The 21,151-nt window shown below is 39.7% G+C and overlaps 2 protein-coding genes across 2 annotated transcripts in view; one reads left to right on the top strand and one right to left on the bottom strand.

The window, feature by feature from the left end:
- MED12L (mediator complex subunit 12L) overlaps positions 1-21,151 on the bottom strand; it is a 327,546-nt gene that overhangs the window by 210,106 nt on the left and 96,289 nt on the right. Inside the window, exons 15-16 of the mRNA XM_019934361.3 lie at positions 18,388-18,602; positions 15,951-16,127 (exon numbers count right to left, since the gene is read on the bottom strand). Coding sequence (XP_019789920.2) covers positions 15,951-16,127; positions 18,388-18,602 — 392 coding nt within the window. The remainder of the gene's footprint in view (positions 1-15,950; positions 16,128-18,387; positions 18,603-21,151) is intronic.
- GPR171 (G protein-coupled receptor 171) lies at positions 6,326-12,361 on the top strand. The gene is made up of 2 exons (XM_033855318.2): positions 6,326-6,488; positions 10,641-12,361. Exon 2 carries the CDS (start codon positions 10,699-10,701, stop codon positions 11,656-11,658), a length of 960 nt encoding a protein of 319 aa, XP_033711209.1. The 5' UTR covers positions 6,326-6,488; positions 10,641-10,698; the 3' UTR covers positions 11,659-12,361.

Raw genomic sequence — 21,151 nt, forward strand, 5'->3', positions numbered from 1 at the left:
AGAACTATCAGCAATTCTACCTGTGGGAATTTTCCCCTAAAAAATAAAAAAAAAAACTTATTCGAAAAGATATATGCATCCCTATGTTCATTGTAGCATTATTTACAATAGTCACGACATGGAAGCAACCTAAGCGTCCATCAGTAGATGAATGGATAAAGAAGATGTGAGAGAGATACACACACACACACACACACACACACACACACACACACACATACATATATACATACATACATATATACATATACACAGAAAGACAGACAGACATATATGCCGAGAACAAACTGGTGGTTGCCAGAGGGGAGGAGGACAGGGGGATCAGTGAATCAGGTGAGGGAAAGTAAGAGGTAAAACTTTCTTTCATGAAGTACATAAATCATGGGGCTGTGATGTACAACATAGAGAATAAAATCAATAATATTGCAATAACTTGGTCTGCTGACAGACGCTAACCAGGCTTACCAAGGGGATCACCTTGTACTGCATAAAAGTATTGAATCACTATGTTATACACCTGAAACTAGTAATATTGTAAGTCAATTACCATTCAATTAAAATAAAGAAGAGAAAAGTCAGATCAATACAGACAAATCTTTGGATTTAACTTTGGAAGATCACTTAAGACTTCAGTGAGAGGAATGTCTGTAAGGTATTAGAGTTAGAAGTCAGATCATAAGGAGTTTATTCAAATATTGAAAAGTTAGGTAAATTAAATAAAAAGGAACTTTAAGGTCCAGGGCTACAACAAAAGATAAAAGTAGGGCAACAGCGAGAGTGGATTAATCCAGAAACATCTCTGAGGTCATCAGTACTATTGTTTTTTTCATTATTTTGTGTAATAATGTGTTCTTTTCTGTAGCTAATTTATAAATAAGGTTTGTAATATATATCTGCTACAGCTAAAGTAATACAACATTTAATCACTTTATACAAGCAGTGCTATAAAATGATTAAACATTTTGAAAAGTGGTATATGGGAAAGTAAAGCTACATTTTGTTAAAGTGGTTCTTTTGGGGGGATGTCCTGTCATAAAGTGGTAATCCACATGCCACTGGAATCTTGCAGAGAATCGGTGACCAAAAGGAAGTAGCAGCTTCTACTGTTGAAGACCACACAGTTATCAGGTCACTCCTACCCCAACACGCAAACCCTCACAGCGCTGTTTACCCAAAAGGAAACCCTGTGTCACTTTGGGCAGATGACCTGTTATGTTTATAATTTGTGTGATATTATCTTTTGATGTCACGTTCTGTACTAATGAAGTCTTTTTTTTTTCTTATTCTCCATTGTCAAAGCACATAGGTAGTAGCAATAGGGTTTAAGGACAGAATAGAGAAATAATAGCACATACTTTACTAACATCATCAAACAGAAACAAAGCTTAGTTTAAGGGTGCTTTCTAGAGTCTCTAGATTAATCGTTTAGGTGGTGCCAATGTATCAAGAGTTTCTCATTTGTAAGTGACAAAAGAAAAAAGAAAAGAAAAGAAAAGAAACCTAAAATTCGGCTTGTGCGATAAAAGAGATTTATTGGCTAATAGACCTGAATGTCCAAAGTTGTGGGTATGGCTTCCATTAACGGGCTGATGCAGGGCTGCAGCTGATGTAACCAGGGCTGGGTTTGTACTATTTCTCCAGTCACCTTCCATGGTGTTAGTTTTAACTCATAAAAGGAAGCTGTCAGCTCTCCTTTTGTGGTAGCAAACTAGAAAGGGATAAAATATACAGCAGTCTACGCTATACCAAATGATGAGGTAGCACTAAAAACACACTACACTAATAAACTAAACTTGCCTTTCTACCTGCCAAACCAGATTCCTCTCCTCAGACTGCCCTTCCCAGGACTGAGACCACAGTCTGCTCCCTGCCAGCCCGATGTCTCAGCGATTTCACCTCTGCAGTCGTTCCCAACTACCCATCTCTTCCCGGCCAATTTCAGATCCTCCTTGCCTCTCACCTAAAAAGACTGCAAGCGCCTCCAAACTGACTTCTTGTCTTCCGCTTTCTCCCCCAACCCAACACATCCCAAAGCCCGCAGGTTCACCTGGTACTGCTGAGCTCACGGCTCCTCTCTTCACATAACCTTCCTGAGCTCTCCACCGCATGCTAACTAAAGCATCCAAGACGGACCAGGTGGCACTAAGATGTAGTCTCAGCCTCTTCCTCACACAGGTCCTGCACACATACTCCACGCACCCAGACTGAGTGAGGGTCCCCAAACACCCTCCCTACAGCCCAATCATGTGCATCTTCCCCAAAACCTGCCGCCACTCCCTCACTTCTCAGAAGCAGCTCTTTGCCCACCTTGGTCAGAGGACTGCACTTCCTGGATCCCCACAGGCTCTAACAGCCCAGAGTCTATCTGCATCATCGCAGGTCTTGCGTCCTCCTTATCACCCTTTCTACACTGTGACCTTCTAAAAGCAACAAACACCTTCTCTAGGATGGGAGTTAAGGAGGCAGCCTGGAGTCAAGAAATAATTATGGTTAGAATTTCTTTTAACCACTTGATCAAAAAACAAAGACTCACATGGCAAGGGCAAGGGAGAATTGCTCCAAAACTCTTCTCCTGGAAAGTAACAACAGAGTTCATAAAATGCGTCCTGCGCTTTGAAAACATGTTACTCAAATTTCATAAGAAATAGACCATAGCACTCAAGTGGGGGTGGGGGGGAAGAACTTCAGTGACTAAAAAGAAACAAGATATCCTTTAAGAGTTCCTTTTAAGGGACTTCCCCACTATTAATTATTTTATAACCATGGATCAAATAGCACAGTCACACCTCACAACTGAAAGGTGAGATGGATGTATGTTGACTGATAACACTGTACAGTCAATAAAAAGGCGGAAAACCGAACGGACCGGCCAAGGGAACGACAGGATAGACTCGGCCAGCCCTACAACCAAGTTCACATTCCGAGAATGTACAAAACACATCGACCTTCAACATATTTCCAAATTTTTACACGATGTTTCATTAAAAAGGGAAAACTAGGGCTTCCCTGGTGGCGCAGTGGTGAGAGTCCGCCTGCCGATGCAGGGGACACGGGTTCGTGTCCCGGTCCGGGAGGATCCCACATGCCGCGGAGCGGCTGGGCCCGTGAGCCGTGGCCGCCGAGCCTGCGCGTCCGGAGCCTGTGCTCCGCAACGGGAGAGGCCACAACAGTGAGAGGCCCGCGTACCAGAAAAAAAAAAAAAAAGGGAAAACTGAAGCAGAATTCAAATAATGCAGAAACCTCCACCTCTCGAAAGCTCTGCATCTACAGCTCACTTTAAAACTACTCTAATCATGTCCATCACTGTCAGATTTGAAGCTACCAATCTCAGAGTCAGGAAAGAATGTCTTTGGACTAACTCAGGTGGGAAAGGGGATTATGTGCCTTGAAAAACTTTCAAAACAGGAACCTAAAGCACAATGGCTCCAGAGAGAAGGCTGACTCGAAGCCACAGAAGCTGCTGGAGAAATGTTCTGATCAGCATTCATTAACCAGAGAACAGCTCCCTGCCCAAAGATCATAAAAAAACACTTCAGGATGCAAACTGTTTGGAGCTGTGAACATCCCAAGTTGCAAACTCCATAAGAAAAGTGGGCACAGTGCTGACTGTTCCACTGCCCAGTGGCACTCAAGTTCAAGTTCAAACAGCTGTAAACACTAAATATACGTTGGGGTGGGGGAGGGGGTGGTGGGGATGAACTGACCTGGTGTCCTCCTTTATAACCCCAGTTTCCAACCAACACTTTCATTTGAAGAAGCATAATTAAGTACTGGGACACTGGGGTCTAACAGTGCAGCTTTGGGCAAGGCCTCTATTTCCCCCATGCCTTAGTTTCCCCATCTGTAAAGAGAGGAATCTCCTCCATTTCATGGATTTCTTTAAAGAAAATACATTCTCAGACCTGTGTTCCTGGCCGTGGCAGCGGCTACCTACCCCAACATTCATTTTCTCCTTCCTCATTAGTTCCGAAGGCGACCATGGTACGTTTTAAAAGCAAATTATAGGAATGTTACACATTTGGGACTCCCCTGGCGGTCCAGTGGTTAAGACTCCGCGCTTCCACTGCAGGGGACACGGGTTCGATCCCTGGTCGGGCAATTAAGATGCCGTGTGCCGCTAGGTGCAGCCAAAGAAAAAAAAGAATGTTACACATTCAAACTGATACTTCTATTGAAATACTGTTGTTTGGTATTTGTGTTCAATAAGAACAAAAGCATGATTTGTGTGGATAAGGGACTGAGGACAAAAAGATTCATGGGGCAATTCAGCTTCAATTTTTAAATATACAAAATATCCATTAAAGTAAATAGTATGTCATTTCTTAAATAAGTATTGCCAGGACCAAGGTAAGGGAAACACAACTTCCCCTCACTTCCGACTTGGGTTTCTGAAATACTGGGTTAGTGACGTTGCGCAATTTCCTAGAACGCTAAGGAAATATCCACTGAAAAACATCTGTCCTTAATGAAACAGAAAGAAGTGACCTATGGAAATTCAAATGGAACTCACGTTAAAGACAAAAACAACAACAGGGACGGTAGCCAAGCATGTTTCTACTGTGAATAAACTTCTGCAAAATGCCAAGGTGCCTCAAGCTCATTCTCAAAAGGAGGAACATGGTTTAGTTTCACTATTAAAAGATTGGTTTCTCACTATTCCAAAAAGGAAATGGAACATCAAGAACTAGGAGACTTTAGCTCTTTTATATTTGGCAATCCAGACACAAAAAGCTGCCTATAGTAGATTTTTAAGAACAGTTGAATGTATTTGATTCTATCTATACCCCAAAGTGAAGGGGGAAGTACACATATAAATATGCCTATCTAAAAAAGAAGAAAGAAACTTTACCAAAAACCTTTGATTCCAGTGTCCCTTCATATCATTTTAAAACCAGTCACCACTCAGCTGGCAGCTAAACTGCACCTCACCAAATTCTTCCCATCTCACCCTCTCCATCCCCCTGTGAGTGTAAACTCTGGTCGTAACTGCTTGCTTCACTTGACTGTCTGCAAGCATGTCTTTTCTGAAGTGGACAGAAGTGAGTTCTATCCAATATGACGCACACAAATCTTAAAAGACAGAGCGTTTCCCAGCACTATTACGATGAAAGTTAACATTGGTTCCTAACGAAAACCAAACACAAAGTTTGAGAAAGATTTGGGTTTCTTCCTCCAATTTTTGAGTGAATATATGTAAAGTTATTCTCTTGCAAAATACAGTAATAACTACCTGAATTCGAAAGAACATCGGAGTAGCAGAAACAAATGGACACTGTCATCATAAGCATCTTGACACATTATTGTTTTCAAAAGTTCCCTAGATCCTCCTTAAATTCCCTCCGGCTTGACAGTCCTCATTTAGTCTTTTGAGAGATTTTTCCTTAGCAAAGTGAATACCAAAAGGGAGGCATTTTAGATTCTAGAGAGGTTTCTTCTGACTTTTTTCTTTATTATTTGGAAAACTAAGAATTACTGACAGAAAAAGAGATGAAACCAAAGTACCCTCCAAGACAATGAAGCAATAGAAAAACCCAGACCCTAAGTGATCAGGCAATGGCTTTGCACTTAACAAACCGCCTGTGGACCGGCACACTCACTCCCCCACAGGAAGAACGAACATTTACCCAAACAATTTAAATGTACGCTGGAGCTTCCCTTTTCATAGAATCTATTAATTACTAAACACCTGTCTCAATTCATTATGCCGTTGGGGCCAAATTGACAAATGTGCACCCCAGGTTTACTCTCATAACTGAGAAAAACAGATCCAGTATCTTTTTGAATAAAAAGATTACAAACTATAAAACAGTATGCACAACATAATAACATTTTTAAGTGGGTAAATACATAGAAAAATTTTAAAACGTATGTACCTAAAACGTTAACAATGATTATCTCTCTACATAATGATTTTCCTCTTCTCTTTCCAGATTTAACAACATAAACTTGACCATATCGTTTTTGTTTGTTAATAGACGTCTCAGCAGGATCCAAACTGCAACCATTTTTTAAATTATAACTCTGAAAGACTGATGAGTATCAGTATGTATACTGAAGAAATTTTGCTTAAACACCTAATATCTTTAACTCACAACACCATTCAAGGCACAAAAAATTGACATTCTTTAAAATCATTATGACGAAATACACATCTTGGGTGTTTTCAAAACAAAAAATCACACCTAGGTATTACAACAGATGAATAAAAATCTTCCCTCTAAAAGAAGAGACGAATCTGAATTGTTTAAGAAAGCTTACACCAAATTGAAAAGGACTTGAAGAGGCTTCCATACAGTTAAGCTATGTGCAAACCACAGTTTCATCTACGTCAATATGCAGCATTTTAAACCACATAAAAAGGAAAGGAAATTGTTAGTGCAGCCGGCAGTCCTGCAATGAGGCTGCTACTGCTGTAGCTAGCCAAACAGCTCACGCTTCTCTGCAGACTGGGAGCAAGGCGCGCTGAGGCTCAGAGAATATACACCCAGGTATGTCTTTTTAAATACTTAATATATCCAAATGTCTTTCCATGGAAGGGAAATCTATGATTTTCAGCGCTTAAACCATGTAAGTTGAAAATGCCAGCATGTAATAAGGTTGCTGTGCAAGAAGGCACCAATTATTAAACGCCAAATAGATTCTCACTGTGCACTACACTGTCATTTTCTTCTACCTGATGACCTCATCCATCCCTTTCAGAAAGACAGCTTAATTCAGACAAGACTGAATACTGCTTACTTATAGGTAAGCTTAACTATTCAGTAACTCGATTTTATAACTGGATGGATAAAGGCCATTGTTGTAGGTCTTCACGACAGGGCACAACAGGTCTCTACAAACATTACGATAGGTAATTTCAAGAAGATTCCATTGTGACTTCCGTAAAAAAATATCTAATGAGTTTCTAAGCAATGGGCACTCTCAAACAAAGGAGACACTTGAAATCTTTTCTTGATTTTGCTGGAATACATCTGGGTACCTCAGATGTCCACAGGCTAATAACTGGTTGAAAAAATACTCATCAAGCACTTAGTTTTCAAATTCATGGTAGAAAACACAGAATGTTATTCTAGTACAATTTAACCTCTACTGGATAAGACCAAAATTTTTAAATAAAGAGATCTGTGTTTCATTGAAATCCAGACTGAGGTTCAAGAAAAGCAACGGCGAGGCACTGCCTGACTCTCGAGCATTATCGAATGAACAGTTACGCTGTAATTATTTTTAAATAAATTACCCATGAGTGGTATAGATGGCCAGTTCCAGTTACATAGTATATTAATTGATCAAAACAAATTATTTTCTAATCCTTCTCTTTACCACATATTCATCTATAAAATGAGACTTTATAATTGTATGAGCAAAAGGGGCACTCAGAGAAACACATAATATGTTAGTTCTCTTATAATGTAGCATTTGCAATACAACAGCATAGGCCAAAATCCCAGCACTTTGTAAAGGAAAAGTGAGCAAAGGTGGGAGATGAGGGTCCATCTACACCAACACTAGCTTCTGACCCAGAGAACAAAAAGGACGTTTAGAACGCCCAGGTACTAAATAAATGGTTACTATTAAAAGTCAAGTCATAAGGAATTCAGCAAAGCCTAGAGTAGACTTCAGATCTGAAGAGCTTCCTTCAGGCATTTAGGATAGGCAGGATTGGAGCTGGGAAGAATAAAGGCAGAGCGTCTAGGGAATGATCAACAAGGTCGGATCCTAGCCTGCTCTAACGAGCCGGGAAACCTTGACCAATACCCAAGTGCTAGACCTCAGCCTCCTCAAATCTGGGGATTGGACCAGATGCTATTAATAAAGGTTCCCTCCATCCTTAGAATCCTATGATCCCCAAATTGTATCACAACGAAAAGTACAAAGGAAGGAAGGAAGGAAGAGCTCCCAGAACAGTAGAGATCCCACCAACCTAAAGTAGAGAGTTGGGAGGAAGAAAGTGCGGATGATACGGAGGGACTAGGTCACAGGAATTTTGAAAGTAAAGGAGGTTTAGGCTTAAAAGATAGAAGCTAGGTTTGGTTTCTAAATATATGTACTGTAAAATGAAACATCAAAACACATGGAGCCTAAACATCTTCTAGTAGTATTTAGGAAAAAGAATGAATACTTTATTTCTGCTCTTTTACATGAAAATTGCTTAGACTATAGTTCCTCCCAATAGTAAGCACTTAGTAAAGGTTTGCTACTATAATAATAATAACAAGAAAGACAAATATCATATGATATTGCTTCTATGTGGAATCTAAAAAAAAAAAAAAGGTACCACTGAAACCTATTTACAAAACAGAAATAGAGTCACAGATGTAGAAAACAAACTTATGGTTACCAAGGGGGAAGGGGAGAGAGAGATTTGGAGATTGGGATTGACATATATACACACTACTGTATATAAAATAGATAACTAATAAGAACCTACTCTACAGCACAGGGCACTCTACTCAGTACTCTGTAATGACCTATATGGGAATAGAATTTTTAAATTGTTACTCCAAATAATAATAATAATCAACATCATTATTACTGTTGTTATTATTGAGATAAAGTTTCGAAGTGATTTTGAACATGGCTTCTGAGATCAGACTGTCTGGGTGGGACTCCTGGCTCTATAACTTACCAGCTATATAACCCTGAGTGTTAGCCTTGTGGTGCCTCAGTTTTCTCATCTGTAAGACAGGGATAATAACATCTACGTGACAGAAATAATGAAAGGTTAAATAAGTACGTGTAAAGTACTTGGCATGGTGCCAGACACAAAGTAAGTGCTTGATTACTTTCATTGAGTTTAGTACAGAATGACATTATTCATGGACCCTCAAGTCCTATCTCAGGTACGGAAAGGCGAAGGACGTATACCCTTTAAATGTCACTTTAACTTAGAAAGTTTTATGTACATCTGCCTTATCCATCCACTTGCATACCGTTTCACCCCAACAGGTACATAATGGATCATTAAATAATTAGGAGAATTAAGATTCAGAAAGGCTTCTGAAGTTCTTGTTTGTTTTTTAAAAGGACGTTTCAGAGAATGGGCTTGTTTGGCCTTCATAGCCACTATACTTACTATTTGCTATTTTTACAAGCCACATATCAATTTTTTCTTGCCAGAACACAAAAGCGATCTTCTGATTATTAAAACAAAGGAAGAAAGGTGTTTAAGATGCATGAGGAGGGTGTTTATCAGGAAGTAGCACCAGGAAGAATACCTGCGGCCCAAAGAGCATGAGTTTGACTAGACCAGGTCAAAGGGAATAAATGATACCCAGTTTGTTTTAACTTGTGCTATAAATTACCCAATGTTCCAGATTTGAAGGGAACGTGACAAGATTTTGTCACCATCAGTGATGATCACAGCGGTTCTAAGGGCAGGTCTTAAACTTCTAGCCCTGAGTGCTGCAAAACCCACAATGAAAGAAGAAGAAGAAGAAGAAGAAAAAAAAAACCTCAAGTGTTAAAGTTAGATGTCTTCAAACATCTATATATACAACTGAGCTTCTCTTTGAGAACGGTGTAACCAATGATCATACATCCTTGCCCTAGAAGCCTTTAAAATACGTTCTTAGTCAAACTTCTCACCAACACTGACATGGAAACATCTATACACGCACTGTTCAAGAGAAATATAAAGCAAACCACAAAGGTACTTTAAAATTATCTCACAGCTACACTTAAAAAAGCAAAAAGAAACAGGCTAATTTTAATAATATATTTAACCTAATATATCAAAAATATCATTTCAAGATGTGCTCAATATAAAAATTAAAGACATATTTTACTAATTGTTGTACTATCTGCATAAAACAGTACAATTTTACTACTTGCACTATTCTTTATAATATTTTACACTAAATCTTTAAAACCCAGTGGGTACTTTGCACTTACAGCACACATCAATTTGTACTGGTCACGTTTCAAGGGCTTAACGGTCACAGGTGGCTGCAGCCTACCAAACTGGATAGCACAGGTCTGCACCATCACGAATCTAGCGCCACAAGGCAAGACCAGAGTCTAATCCTACAACTTTTTCTGCCAAAAAAAGAAAAACGAAATGAAATTCTCATTGTGAAAATGTTCTAGTGGGTTACACAATAAAAGGCCTACATTTTAGACAGAATCTTTCAGATTTTAGTACAATTTTCTGTCCTTCCTCACCTCCCCCAGGTTCCAGCCTAGGTTCCGCTAGCATGAAGAGCTGTCAATCTATGAGAACAGAAAGCCAGAAAGCCTCATTGAGAGGCTCTTCAGGCTCAGCCACAACCAAACCCTTTTGTTTCCTCTCTCTATTTCTCAGAATTTCAGTTCACTTATCTCCTCTGCAAACTAACTTCCAACCCAACTGGTAACAAAAGAGCTCTCAGAATGCAAAAGTGTGAAGTCAAAAATATCCTTTCTAGAAGCAACCTACGCGGGATTTCCCAAAATCATAAAATCTGACCATGGAAAACCCAGGCTTCCTCATAATCTAAGATGGTCCCACCAGTCCACACAATCTAGTAAGTTCACCAATACAATTCTAAGAGGCAGAGAGACTGTGACCGTGGTTTTGTGAATGCAATTGTGCTATGAAGAAAATAATATCCAATTTGAATTATTAACCTCCCTTCTCTCCCCTTTGTTTTCTATTTTAACAGATACTTTGGATTTTTTTTTTTTGGGGTGGGGACAGCGTCATCTTGAGGGAAAGTAAGGATGACCAACAGTTCTACCTTCTGCCCAGTTTACAGAGACCTGGAGCCGTTCACATATTTTTTTTATTTAGTTTTCCTTGTTGGAATTATTGGAAGTTGTTTTGCAGCCTGGGCTTTCATACAGAAAAACACAAATCACAGGTGTGTAAGCATATACTTAATTAATTTGCTTACAGCCGACTTCCTGCTTACTCTGGCACTACCAGTAAAAATCACTGTCGACTTGGGCGTGGCCCCCTGGAAGCTGAGGATATTCCACTGCCAAGTAACAGCCTGCCTCATCTACATTAATATGTACTTATCAATTATCTTCCTAGCATTTGTTAGCATTGATCGCTGTCTTCAGTTGACATACAGCTGCAAGATTTATCGAATACAAGAACCTGGATTTGCCAAAATGATATCGACTGTTGTATGGTTGATGGTCCTTCTTATAATGCTGCCGAACATGGTAATTCCCATCAAAGATGTGAAGGAAAAGCCCAACGTGGGTTGCGTGGAATTCAAACAGGAGTTTGGAAGAAACTGGCATTTGATGACAAATTTCATATGCATCGCAATATTCTTCAATTTCTCAGCCATCATCTTAATATCTAACTGCCTTGTCATTCGACAACTCTACAGAAACAAAGACCATGAAAACTATCCAAATGTGAAAAGAGCTCTCATCAATATACTTTTGGTGACTACAGGCTACATCATATGCTTTGTTCCTTATCACATTGTCCGAATCCCATACACCCTCAGCCAGACAGAGGTCATATCTGACTGCTCCACCAGGATTTCACTTTTCAAAGCCAAGGAGGCCACGCTGCTGCTGGCTGTGTCCAACCTGTGTTTTGATCCGATCCTGTACTATCACCTCTCAAAAGCTTTCCGCTTAAAGGTCACGGAGACGTTTGCTTCACGTAAGGAGACCAAGGCTCAGAAAGAAAAATCAAGTGGTGAAAACAATGCATAAAATATGGGATTTTCTCACGCTATCTCTTCCTGCCTTACTGGACAATTGAGTGTACAAAACTGCTGGGAAGGAGGGGAAAAAAGAGCCTCCATGAGTAAAAACACAGGCAGCTAGCGAATGTGGCTTGGTTCACTGAGAAACCCTGTTTCTAAACGCAAGCCAAGCAGTACTCTCGTGGTTGTCGATGCTCCTTAACCCAAACGTTTGTACAAAAAACTAAAATCTCTTGTTGCGCCGACATAAACCCTGCAGTATCCTTGAAATCTAAATGAGCTCTATGACACAGACTGAAGTATTCATGAGGTATTCATTTAAAGGCCTGGAACTGACTTCCTGATAGAAATATGCAAAATAACCTCCATGTCAGTTTCCGGGACGCCCTTCAGCAATACGATTTAAAGTCCTTTAGATCGCTTTAAAAAAAAAAAAAAAAAGCCAGCTGATTTGTTACATGAAACCACCTGGGCTGTGCCTGATTTTGTTTTAATCCATCCCTTCGAAAATGGTAACCTTTTAGCTCACTACTCCAATTTTTAATAGCTAATTGTTTCCTACCACAATAGCTTGAAATTCTCTTAAGCTTTTTTTTTAAGCTTAATTTAAAAAGGCTTGGAAATACATGGATAGTTTTTAATGTACTATATATCCTTATATTCTACCTGTAGGCTATAAATAAAGATTTCCTACTGTCAGTAATGACAAATCCAGTGAGTTCTTAGTATTATTTTGTAGCAATATGAAATAGACCCCATAACATTTTCAAGGGGGGTTGTTAAATTATACTAACTGCTAAAACTACTGTTTTGGAACTCACATCAAAGGTATGGAAAAATAGCACCAGTCACATGGTCTTAAGACAGACAGGCCGACACCACATAGCAAGGTCTTGTCAGAAATGCAGCACATGCTGGGCTGATGGGTGCCAGCCAGGTCCTGAAGATGAGTCTGACCCCATGTAGGGACAGCAGTTTAAAGAATGGGTGACTCTTCTCTCAGGGTCACAACCCGTTGATCAAATTCTCTCAAATGCCAGTAATGCAGAATGGATTCAATAGTTGGTGATAAATAAAATACTTATTTAGGGAAAAGAAGGCTGAAAAGTTTAGACAAGCATACCTAAGGCTTTGTATCTGTTTTTTGTTTCAGTTACAAAAGCCGACATTAAAACAATTGGTAATGCATTTGCATTAGCTGCAATGATTAAGAAACGGTATTCCTCAAACAAAAACAAACACAGAGAACAGAGTGGTGGTTACCAGAGGGGAAGGACTGGGGAGGAGGATGAAATGGGTAAAGGGGATCAACTGTATGGTGACAGAGGGAAACTAAATTTTGGGGGGTGAGCACTCTGTAAGGCAGGGATCCCCAACCCCCAGGCCGAGGACTGTTAGTGGTCCGCAGCCTGTCGGGAACCGCACAGCAGGAGGTGAGGGGCGGGGCCGGCGAGCGAAGCTTCATCCGCCGCTCCCCAGCGCTCGCGTTACCGCCTGAGCAATTCCCCCACCCCATCCGTGGCAAAACTGTCTTCCATGAAACCGGTCCCCGGTGCCAGAAAGGTTGGGGACCAAGGCTGTAGTGGATATAGAAGTAGACATATAACGTTGTACACGTGAAACATACAATGTTATCAATCCACATTACCTCAATAAAAATAAATGATCTCAAAGGATGGGGAAAGAAAAAAAAAAAAGAAAGAAAGAAATGGTGTTCCTGGAAGCTAACAAGTTTGATTCCAGACTCATTTTTTTAGCTGTGCACTGAGAACTATTTTCTGAAGCTTGAACCCTAAAGACGACTCCTATCCACAATTTTATAATACATTCTCTTGAGTTTGAAGAGAACAGTAAAGGAGAAAATGCACTAAAAAGTGCCTCTTACACCTATAACAGGGTAGATACTGGACAAACTCCAGCTAGCTAGTGCTAATGATAGGAACCCCAGTCGGCATCACATATCTAACACGGACAGGGTCTAAGTGACTCACCTGTGGTACAGGCTGGGAGAATGCCTAGACACTAGAACCTGTGCTTGTTGGCAATCTAAGAACATGTTTTTACTGAAGAGCAGATCAAGACATTCATATACGACCATATATGAAACTAGTTTACTTTCCTGAATCTTTTGGTCAAGTCCCTTTTAGTCTTCTCTCCTTGGCCTTCACTCACTAGAGCCACATTTGAGAGACAAAGGAGAGGAAAAAAAAAAACTTTTTGTTTCTTTAATCATATTCTTATATTCTCCTCACATGCATGATTGGCTAGTCGAGTTTTCCCTTTTATTAAGGAAGAGAACCAGACTCACTACAGCATTCCTAACGTCACTGTTCTATTAATATATACTTTTATTTCCCCGTTTTTGATGGCTTATTCTAAATTTCCCTCCCAGGAAAGGAGCTTCTGGACAACTGGTGAGAGAAGGCTGTTAAAAAATTACACCCTACAACATCAATTTTCTAGCAGTTCTTTTATGATTGCACATTACAGCTGAATTATGTCATAACTCATCGTGAGGCTTATAGTCACATCATTCCTGCTCTTTCCTCTAAGGAAGGGGACAGTCTTGAGAATGCTAAGTGCTGGGAACCCCTGTGTCACCAAAGGTCACATGAACAACAGAGGAAAGAAGACCATGCTTGGGCAGCCCCCTGCTCTCACACCCACAGACGGGCGAGGGAGACGTCCAAAGCGCTGCTCACCGAAGAGAAGAGCACAGAACCCTCAACCAATTTGAACCATTTTCAACTTTTTGCCATATTTCCTTTCCTCCATTTCCCCTGTCCATTTTTTTTAATAAAGTTTTTATTTTGGAATAATTTAAAATTTACAGAAAAGGTATAAAGATAGTATAGAGAGTTCCCACATACTCTTCGCCTAGTTTGCCCTAAAGCTAATGCCTTACATACCACAATACATTTGTCAAAACTAGGAAATTAACGCCGGTGCGTTATTATTAACTCCAGACTTCAGCATGGAGTCTTTTTGACTCTATTTTAAAACAAATCACAGACATCATGAGAGTTCAGCCATGAATTCTTCAGGATACATCTCTAAAATATCAGGCTACTCTTTTTGGCTGCCATAAATAAACAGTGAAGTTATTCCATTATGTGGGAAATGAGTGATGCCTACAGGTAGCAGCTGAAAAATATTGATATATTCAGCCAGTGATGAACAAGAAAAAATTGTAGCTACTTTTGATATAGCCCCGGGCATAGAAAAATTAACAAGGGGTTCTCAATTGTAACAAGAAAAAAATATATGCGTGTAGTGATTTTGAAAGTCATTTCGCAGAGTGTTCAAAAATAACCAAAAAATAAACAAATTTAAGAAAATATTTAGCCTAGAGATCAAAACTCCTCAAAGATATCCAGGAAATAACATAATACGTACCTCACAATTACATTTTTTGTTAAAATAATAATAATAATAGTCTTCAATGAAAAAAAAAAAGACTCACTGAAATTACACTTAAAATAAAATTCCAGGGAAAAAGATAATAGTGAACCTAAGAATTAAAAAAAAAAAATTTACAAATTTTGGCCCCATTTTCACTACAAATATCAAAAAAACTAATCTTGTTTCCCTTCAGAATAAAGCATATCACTTGTTATGACTCAAAACACTAAATTTCCTGGCAACTGTTTTCCATATGCTATCCAGTTCTTAGAGTCAACAGGTCAAAATCCAAGTCCACCTCATACACAGCCTCTTCTGTGAAGCCATTACCGATTGCTCAACCAGATGCTCTTCCCCTTTCCAATATTTATTCTTTGAGAGTGAAAGAGACGCAGGAATGTCAAACGGTTCTCCTTCCAGTGGACACTTGGGTTTTTACTTAATTACTGCACTTACTTTGGTGCTTGTCATTTTATAGACATTTGTCTCCCTCCTATCTTATTCATCTTTCCTGTGCCCAAAAATTCTTACTCGTCTGTATAATACCAAAAGTACCTACCACAACACAGTGCACATAGAGGCTACTCAGTAAATGAGTTTCAAATTGAAGGAGGAAAACACATTCAGACATCATGTGCAGTGACTCAGATGCTCTTGATAAAAGGACATTGACATAGAAAATTCTGTTAAATCTAGCCAGCCAGTAGTAGTATCACACCACTAACTTGGACTACATGAGCACATAAGCTACATGATGAGAATCAATAACAAAAGAAGTAGTGAAGGCAAAAACTCACCTGCTATCGTACGTAGTACGCAGGCAAGCAGTTGAATAATCAATGGTCAATGACCCTGCAGTGAAATAATCAGGTTGCCAACTGACAAGCTGTGACTTACCAGAGGTATGGGGAAATGGGTTGCATACTGCAGATGTCGCAGGAGGTCATAATTAGATGGAAAAATTAACTCCCTTGGTTTTTCTCTCTTCAACAGCTTCTCACCGTTAACTGACATTCTTCTGCCCAGGGAAGGGTTAGCATTCTCACAGGACTCTCCAGGCACGGGAGAAAAAATCTAAGTCATGTAAAACAAATGTTGGAGATTGTAAATGAAAGAGAGCAAAACTAAAACACAGAACTTCAAACCCACAAGACACACCATATCCTTTCCTTATTTAACCAATGAGCAAAATAATAGACTGTGTTAATTTGCACAAGTTTCACATTCAGATCATTAGCATCACCCCCCATCCTGAAGATGAGACAATGACAACCACACACATAAGACACGTGCACAGCTACATTTCCTGGAGGACCAGAGAGAGAATCAGACTTATAGGTAAGTGTTCTCCTCATAGGGCTACATTTCCTAGAAAAACATATACACAGAAATAATTCACTAATAAAGCTCATGAACAACAGATCTAAAGGTTTTAGTCTGTACCCCAAGCAACATGTGTTTTCATAAAGAGTTAGTTACACATTGAGATCCCTGAGGAAGAACACGTTGTAATTATACCGAGATAAAGTAGAAGAAGGTATAACAAGTCCAGAGCCAGGAAAGCTGTTATTGAGAAGCTGAACGCACATTCAGCAAATCAACATGGGCTGTCCTGAGGAAACGACATTCATGTATTCCTGAGATAATGATCTCTAAATGAACAAAGGAGTCACGGTCAACCAGGAGGATGGGACTGTTAGAATGTACAAAAGGAGGCAAGGCAGCCAAAACTGAGGATGAGCTGAAATGAGATAAACTGCATGAGATGATTAACTGAGGGCTCGGGTGGAATGCGAGAGGATGACATTCACATCACAAGTACATAGTTCATTCCAATGCACAGGGCAAGGGGCAGAAGGACAGAGACAGTTGGGGCAGAGGTGGGGAGGAGTGGTTAATGGTCAATAAGAATTTGAAGGTTGAACCTACTGGAAATTCCGAACCAAAGTCAGTTTTAAAGTCACTCTTGTCTACTTCATCAAAAATATTAGTAGTTCCTGAGTCAATGCCCATATGCGCCATAATAGTCTGTTCCTAATAATTGTCAGAGAAAGAAAGTCACGTTGTACATTTTGTAGTTCATTAAGAAGCTGGAGCTAAAACACGACAGTGACATTTTAAACCATCTTATGCCCCTTTTCCCCCTAGTGTCTTTTGTTCTCAATAAAAAGAAAAGGAAGTTAAGACACCCATTGCTTTACAAAGTCACATTATTTGCCCTCATGAAGAAAAAGATTTAACTTCCGTGATATTTTAAGGGAAAAAGGACACAAACTTCCTGATTAAAAACAAACTGGCCATAATTTCCTTCTTGGGGGTATTCCCAGTCACACGCTCACCAACCTGCCTTAGTAAGAAAAATCTAAGAGTATATTTAAGGTAATAAGATACCTTGACGTCCAAAAATAGAAAAGAGAAAACAGAAACATAGAAAAGGCATAAACAGGTAAAGTAACTTTATTTTTTACTCTTTTTAACTTCTACTGTGGACAAATTTAGAAACAAAAGTATTTACATTAAAGAAACAATTTTTAAAAATCTTAAGAGTACAAACTACAAATTCAAGTGTGCAATTTTAATTGCAGGTTTTTAAATTACAAGGATAGCCACTATTTTTAAAATATCATCATAGTATACGCTTAAACTCTCTCAGAACCAATGTGAGGCTTTATTTTTAAAAAACTGTCACAATCTCTCATCATTTTCTACTATTTCCCATCACCAACTTCATGTATTTTGCCTCGAAAATTTCCGTAAGTATCTGGAACAATGTCCAAAATACAAGAAATTGGCAGAAAATTATAAAGTCATACAGTATAAAGTAATTTGTTAAAAAGAGCAATTCTGCAACATTTGAGAGAGATTAAATTTTTAATTAATTGAAATGAAAATACGATGTGTTATGACAAAAACATACGTATAAAAGAGCGATATAAGTAACGAATGATACATTGGAGAAAAGATGCTCCTTAGAATGAAAGCAGACAGGACGTTAGGGCCAAAACAAGTCCAATTTCGAGGCTCCACATTAAAGGAAAACTGGAGATTAGAAATACGTAAAATTGGAAGAATATAATTCCAATCCAATGAAAAATGTGATAGCCTGTCAAATCTTTTCATTACTAGTTTTAGCATATCCAAAAGAAAATTCTAGGAGATATAAACTACAGTCCAAATTTTTTGTGTGTGAGTGAGGAGCAGAGATAAATGAGCTTTGAAGCAAGAAGAGTACAACTGGAAACGATCGCCCTTCCACCACCACATAATCCCTCTGACAGCGGTTCCCCAGCAGAGTCTGGTTTCTGGGGGTGGAACACCCCTCCCAGGGCCATACCTCCATCTTCACGTCATGGTCCTTTGCATAGTGCTCGTCTGCATGCTCTCCTGCTGGCGACCGGGGCCGAGTGGAGGCGGTGATGGACAGGTCTCCTCGAGAGATGAGGGTGCACATGTAGGCGTCATGGGAGAAGATGTCGTGCCGGATGAACTCACAGAAGAGCAGCACCAGGTTGACAAATTCCACCTTCTCACATTCACTGTTTGGATCCGCTGTCAAGAAACAAATTCAATCAAGAATCAGTTTCCTCAACTGGGTAGGGGAAAAAAAAAACAATGACTAATTTTAACAATATTTTCACTATCTTTTATTTTTCTTTTAACAAAATAAGGGATTTATTGGAAAATTATGAGGCTCTAGCATTTTGCACAGAACTGGCACACCAGGTTTTTTGTTTGTTTTGTTTTAAATTTTTATTGTTTTATTTTTTTTAACATCTTTATTGGAGTATAATCGCTTTACATTGTTGTGTTAGTTGCTGCTGTATAACAAAGAGAATCAGCTATACGTATATATGTATATCCCTATATCCCCTCCCTCTTGAACCTCCCTCCCACCCTCCCTATCCCACCCCTCTAGATGGTCACAAAGCACCGAGCTGATTTTCCTGTGCTATGCAGCTGCTTCCCACTAACATCTATTTTACATCTGGTAGTGTATATATGTCCATGCTACTCTCTCACTTCGTCCCAGCTTACCCTTCCCCCTCCCTGTGTCCTCAAGTCCATTCTCTACGTCTGCATCTTTATTCCTGTCCTGCCCCTAGGTTCTTCAGAACCTTTTTTTTCTTTTTTAAGATTCCATATATATGTGTTAGCATACGGTATTTGTTTTTCTCTTTCTGACTTACTTCACTCTGTATGAAAGACTCTAGGTCCATCCACCTCACTACAAATAACTCAATTTCGTTTCTTTTTATGGCTGAGTAATATTCCATTGTATATGTGTGCCACATTTCTTTATCCATTCATCTGTCGATGGACACTTAGGTTGCTTCCATGTCCTGGCTATTGTAAATAGAGCTGCAGTGAACATTGTGGTACATGACTCTTTTTGAATTATGGTTTTCTCAGAGTATATGCCCAGTAGTGGGATTGCTGGGTCATATGGTAGTTCTACTTTTAGTTTTTTAAGGAACCTCCATATTGTTCTCCATAGTGGCTGTATCAATTTACATTCCCACCAACAGTGCAAGAGGGTTGGTTCCCTTTTCTCCACACCCTCTCCAGCATTTATTGTTTGTAGATTTTTTGATGATGGCCATTCTGACCGGAGTGAGGTGATACCTCATTGTGGTTTCGATTTGCATTTGTCTAATGATTAGTGATGTTGAGCATCCTTTCATGTGTTTGTTGGCAATCTGTATATCTTCTTTGGAGAAATATCTATTTAGGTCTTCTGCCCATTTTTGGATTGGGTTGTTTGTTTCTTTGATATTGAGCTGCATGAGCTGCTTGTATATTTTGGGGATTAATCCTTTGTCAGTTGCTTCATTTGCAAATATTTTCTCCCATTCTGAGGGCTGTCTTTTCGTCTTGTTTATGGTTTCCTTTGCTGTGGCACGCCAGTTTTGATTGTCCCACTGTAACTGAAAAATATCAATAGTATCCAGTGTTCTGAACACCATTTCTAGATTAGAGGTAGTGGTCCCTGGCAAATGAACGAAGATTTAAGTAATCATGCAAACACACAAAATTTCAAGTAAGAAAAAAAAAAAAACAGGGCTAGACTGCTTTCCTCTGGTTTTACTATTATAACTGCTCATGATTCATGACTCATGACTGTTTGTTCTACCTAGAGTGTATCTGTGTTTTGGGGGAGAGTGGTTTGCACTTTTTCAAAGGAGACTTCACAATAGAACCATAATTCAGGTGGTACTGGAAAAAACTCGTGAGTGGGATCCACTGAAAAGAAAAAGGGATAACGGAATAAAAAGGGCCCCAAGATGGAGCTGTGCCATCTTTTTAGATTCATAGCCAGTCTATTTCACTCACATTATGACTTTTAGTATCGCAGCTGTAAAACTCTGTATCTGCACCTTTGAGAGAAGGTTAAAAAATGACTGAAGTACTGAGACTAAACGTACAAAGCTCAGTCCCTGGTACCATCACATTCACAAACACCAATAAAGACAACAGCTGGATCCAGGGAATACTACACTCAGTGCCCTAAACCTTAAGCCTAAATGTATGCTCTCGCCCATCTCCAAAGCCAATGATGGGCAAGCTCGATGCAGAGAAGCAGAAGAGCTTTCTCTGACAGAGCAGTAAGCGGGATCCAGAGCAAGCAAGGCGTAGGAGGAGGAAGTTCTTCCCCAATTTCTTTGGCAACAGGAATGGGGACACGATGAGCGGAGCGAAGGGCAAATGTCTGTCTCCCCCAGGACACGAGGTAAGTCAGAGCTGCTGACGTCCATCCCTGACAACGTGTTTTCTCCTCTCCGGAATCTCTCCTGTCTTTTCCTCTCTCTGCTCCCTTCTCCAGGCTTCATCACTGCTCCCTACATTCCGACCACCAGCTTGGCTGGGGCTCTTGTCCTCCCTCTAGCCTAGAGCAGCCACCAAGTAACTAAAAGAACCTCACCCCCAGGTGTCACTCAACCCTAAAGGAGGCTCTCCTCAGAGGAACAGGAAGCAGTGCTGTTTCTTGCTGCTTTACCTCTTCTCCACAGATGGCTCCCTTCTCTACCTTCCACTCTTTTCTCTCCTATCATTTGTCACTTTTTGCCATTTTTCTGTTTTTCCATCACCATCTGTCCTGA

This window comes from Tursiops truncatus, chromosome 4, assembly GCF_011762595.2.
Source record: "Tursiops truncatus isolate mTurTru1 chromosome 4, mTurTru1.mat.Y, whole genome shotgun sequence".
NCBI classification, from domain to species: domain Eukaryota; kingdom Metazoa; phylum Chordata; class Mammalia; order Artiodactyla; family Delphinidae; genus Tursiops; species Tursiops truncatus.

Bases quoted from the DNA above. Each gene is read 5' to 3' on its own strand.
- GPR171 (XM_033855318.2), top strand. From the start codon at position 10,699: ATGACCAACAGTTCTACCTTCTGCCCAGTTTACAGAGACCTGGAGCCG.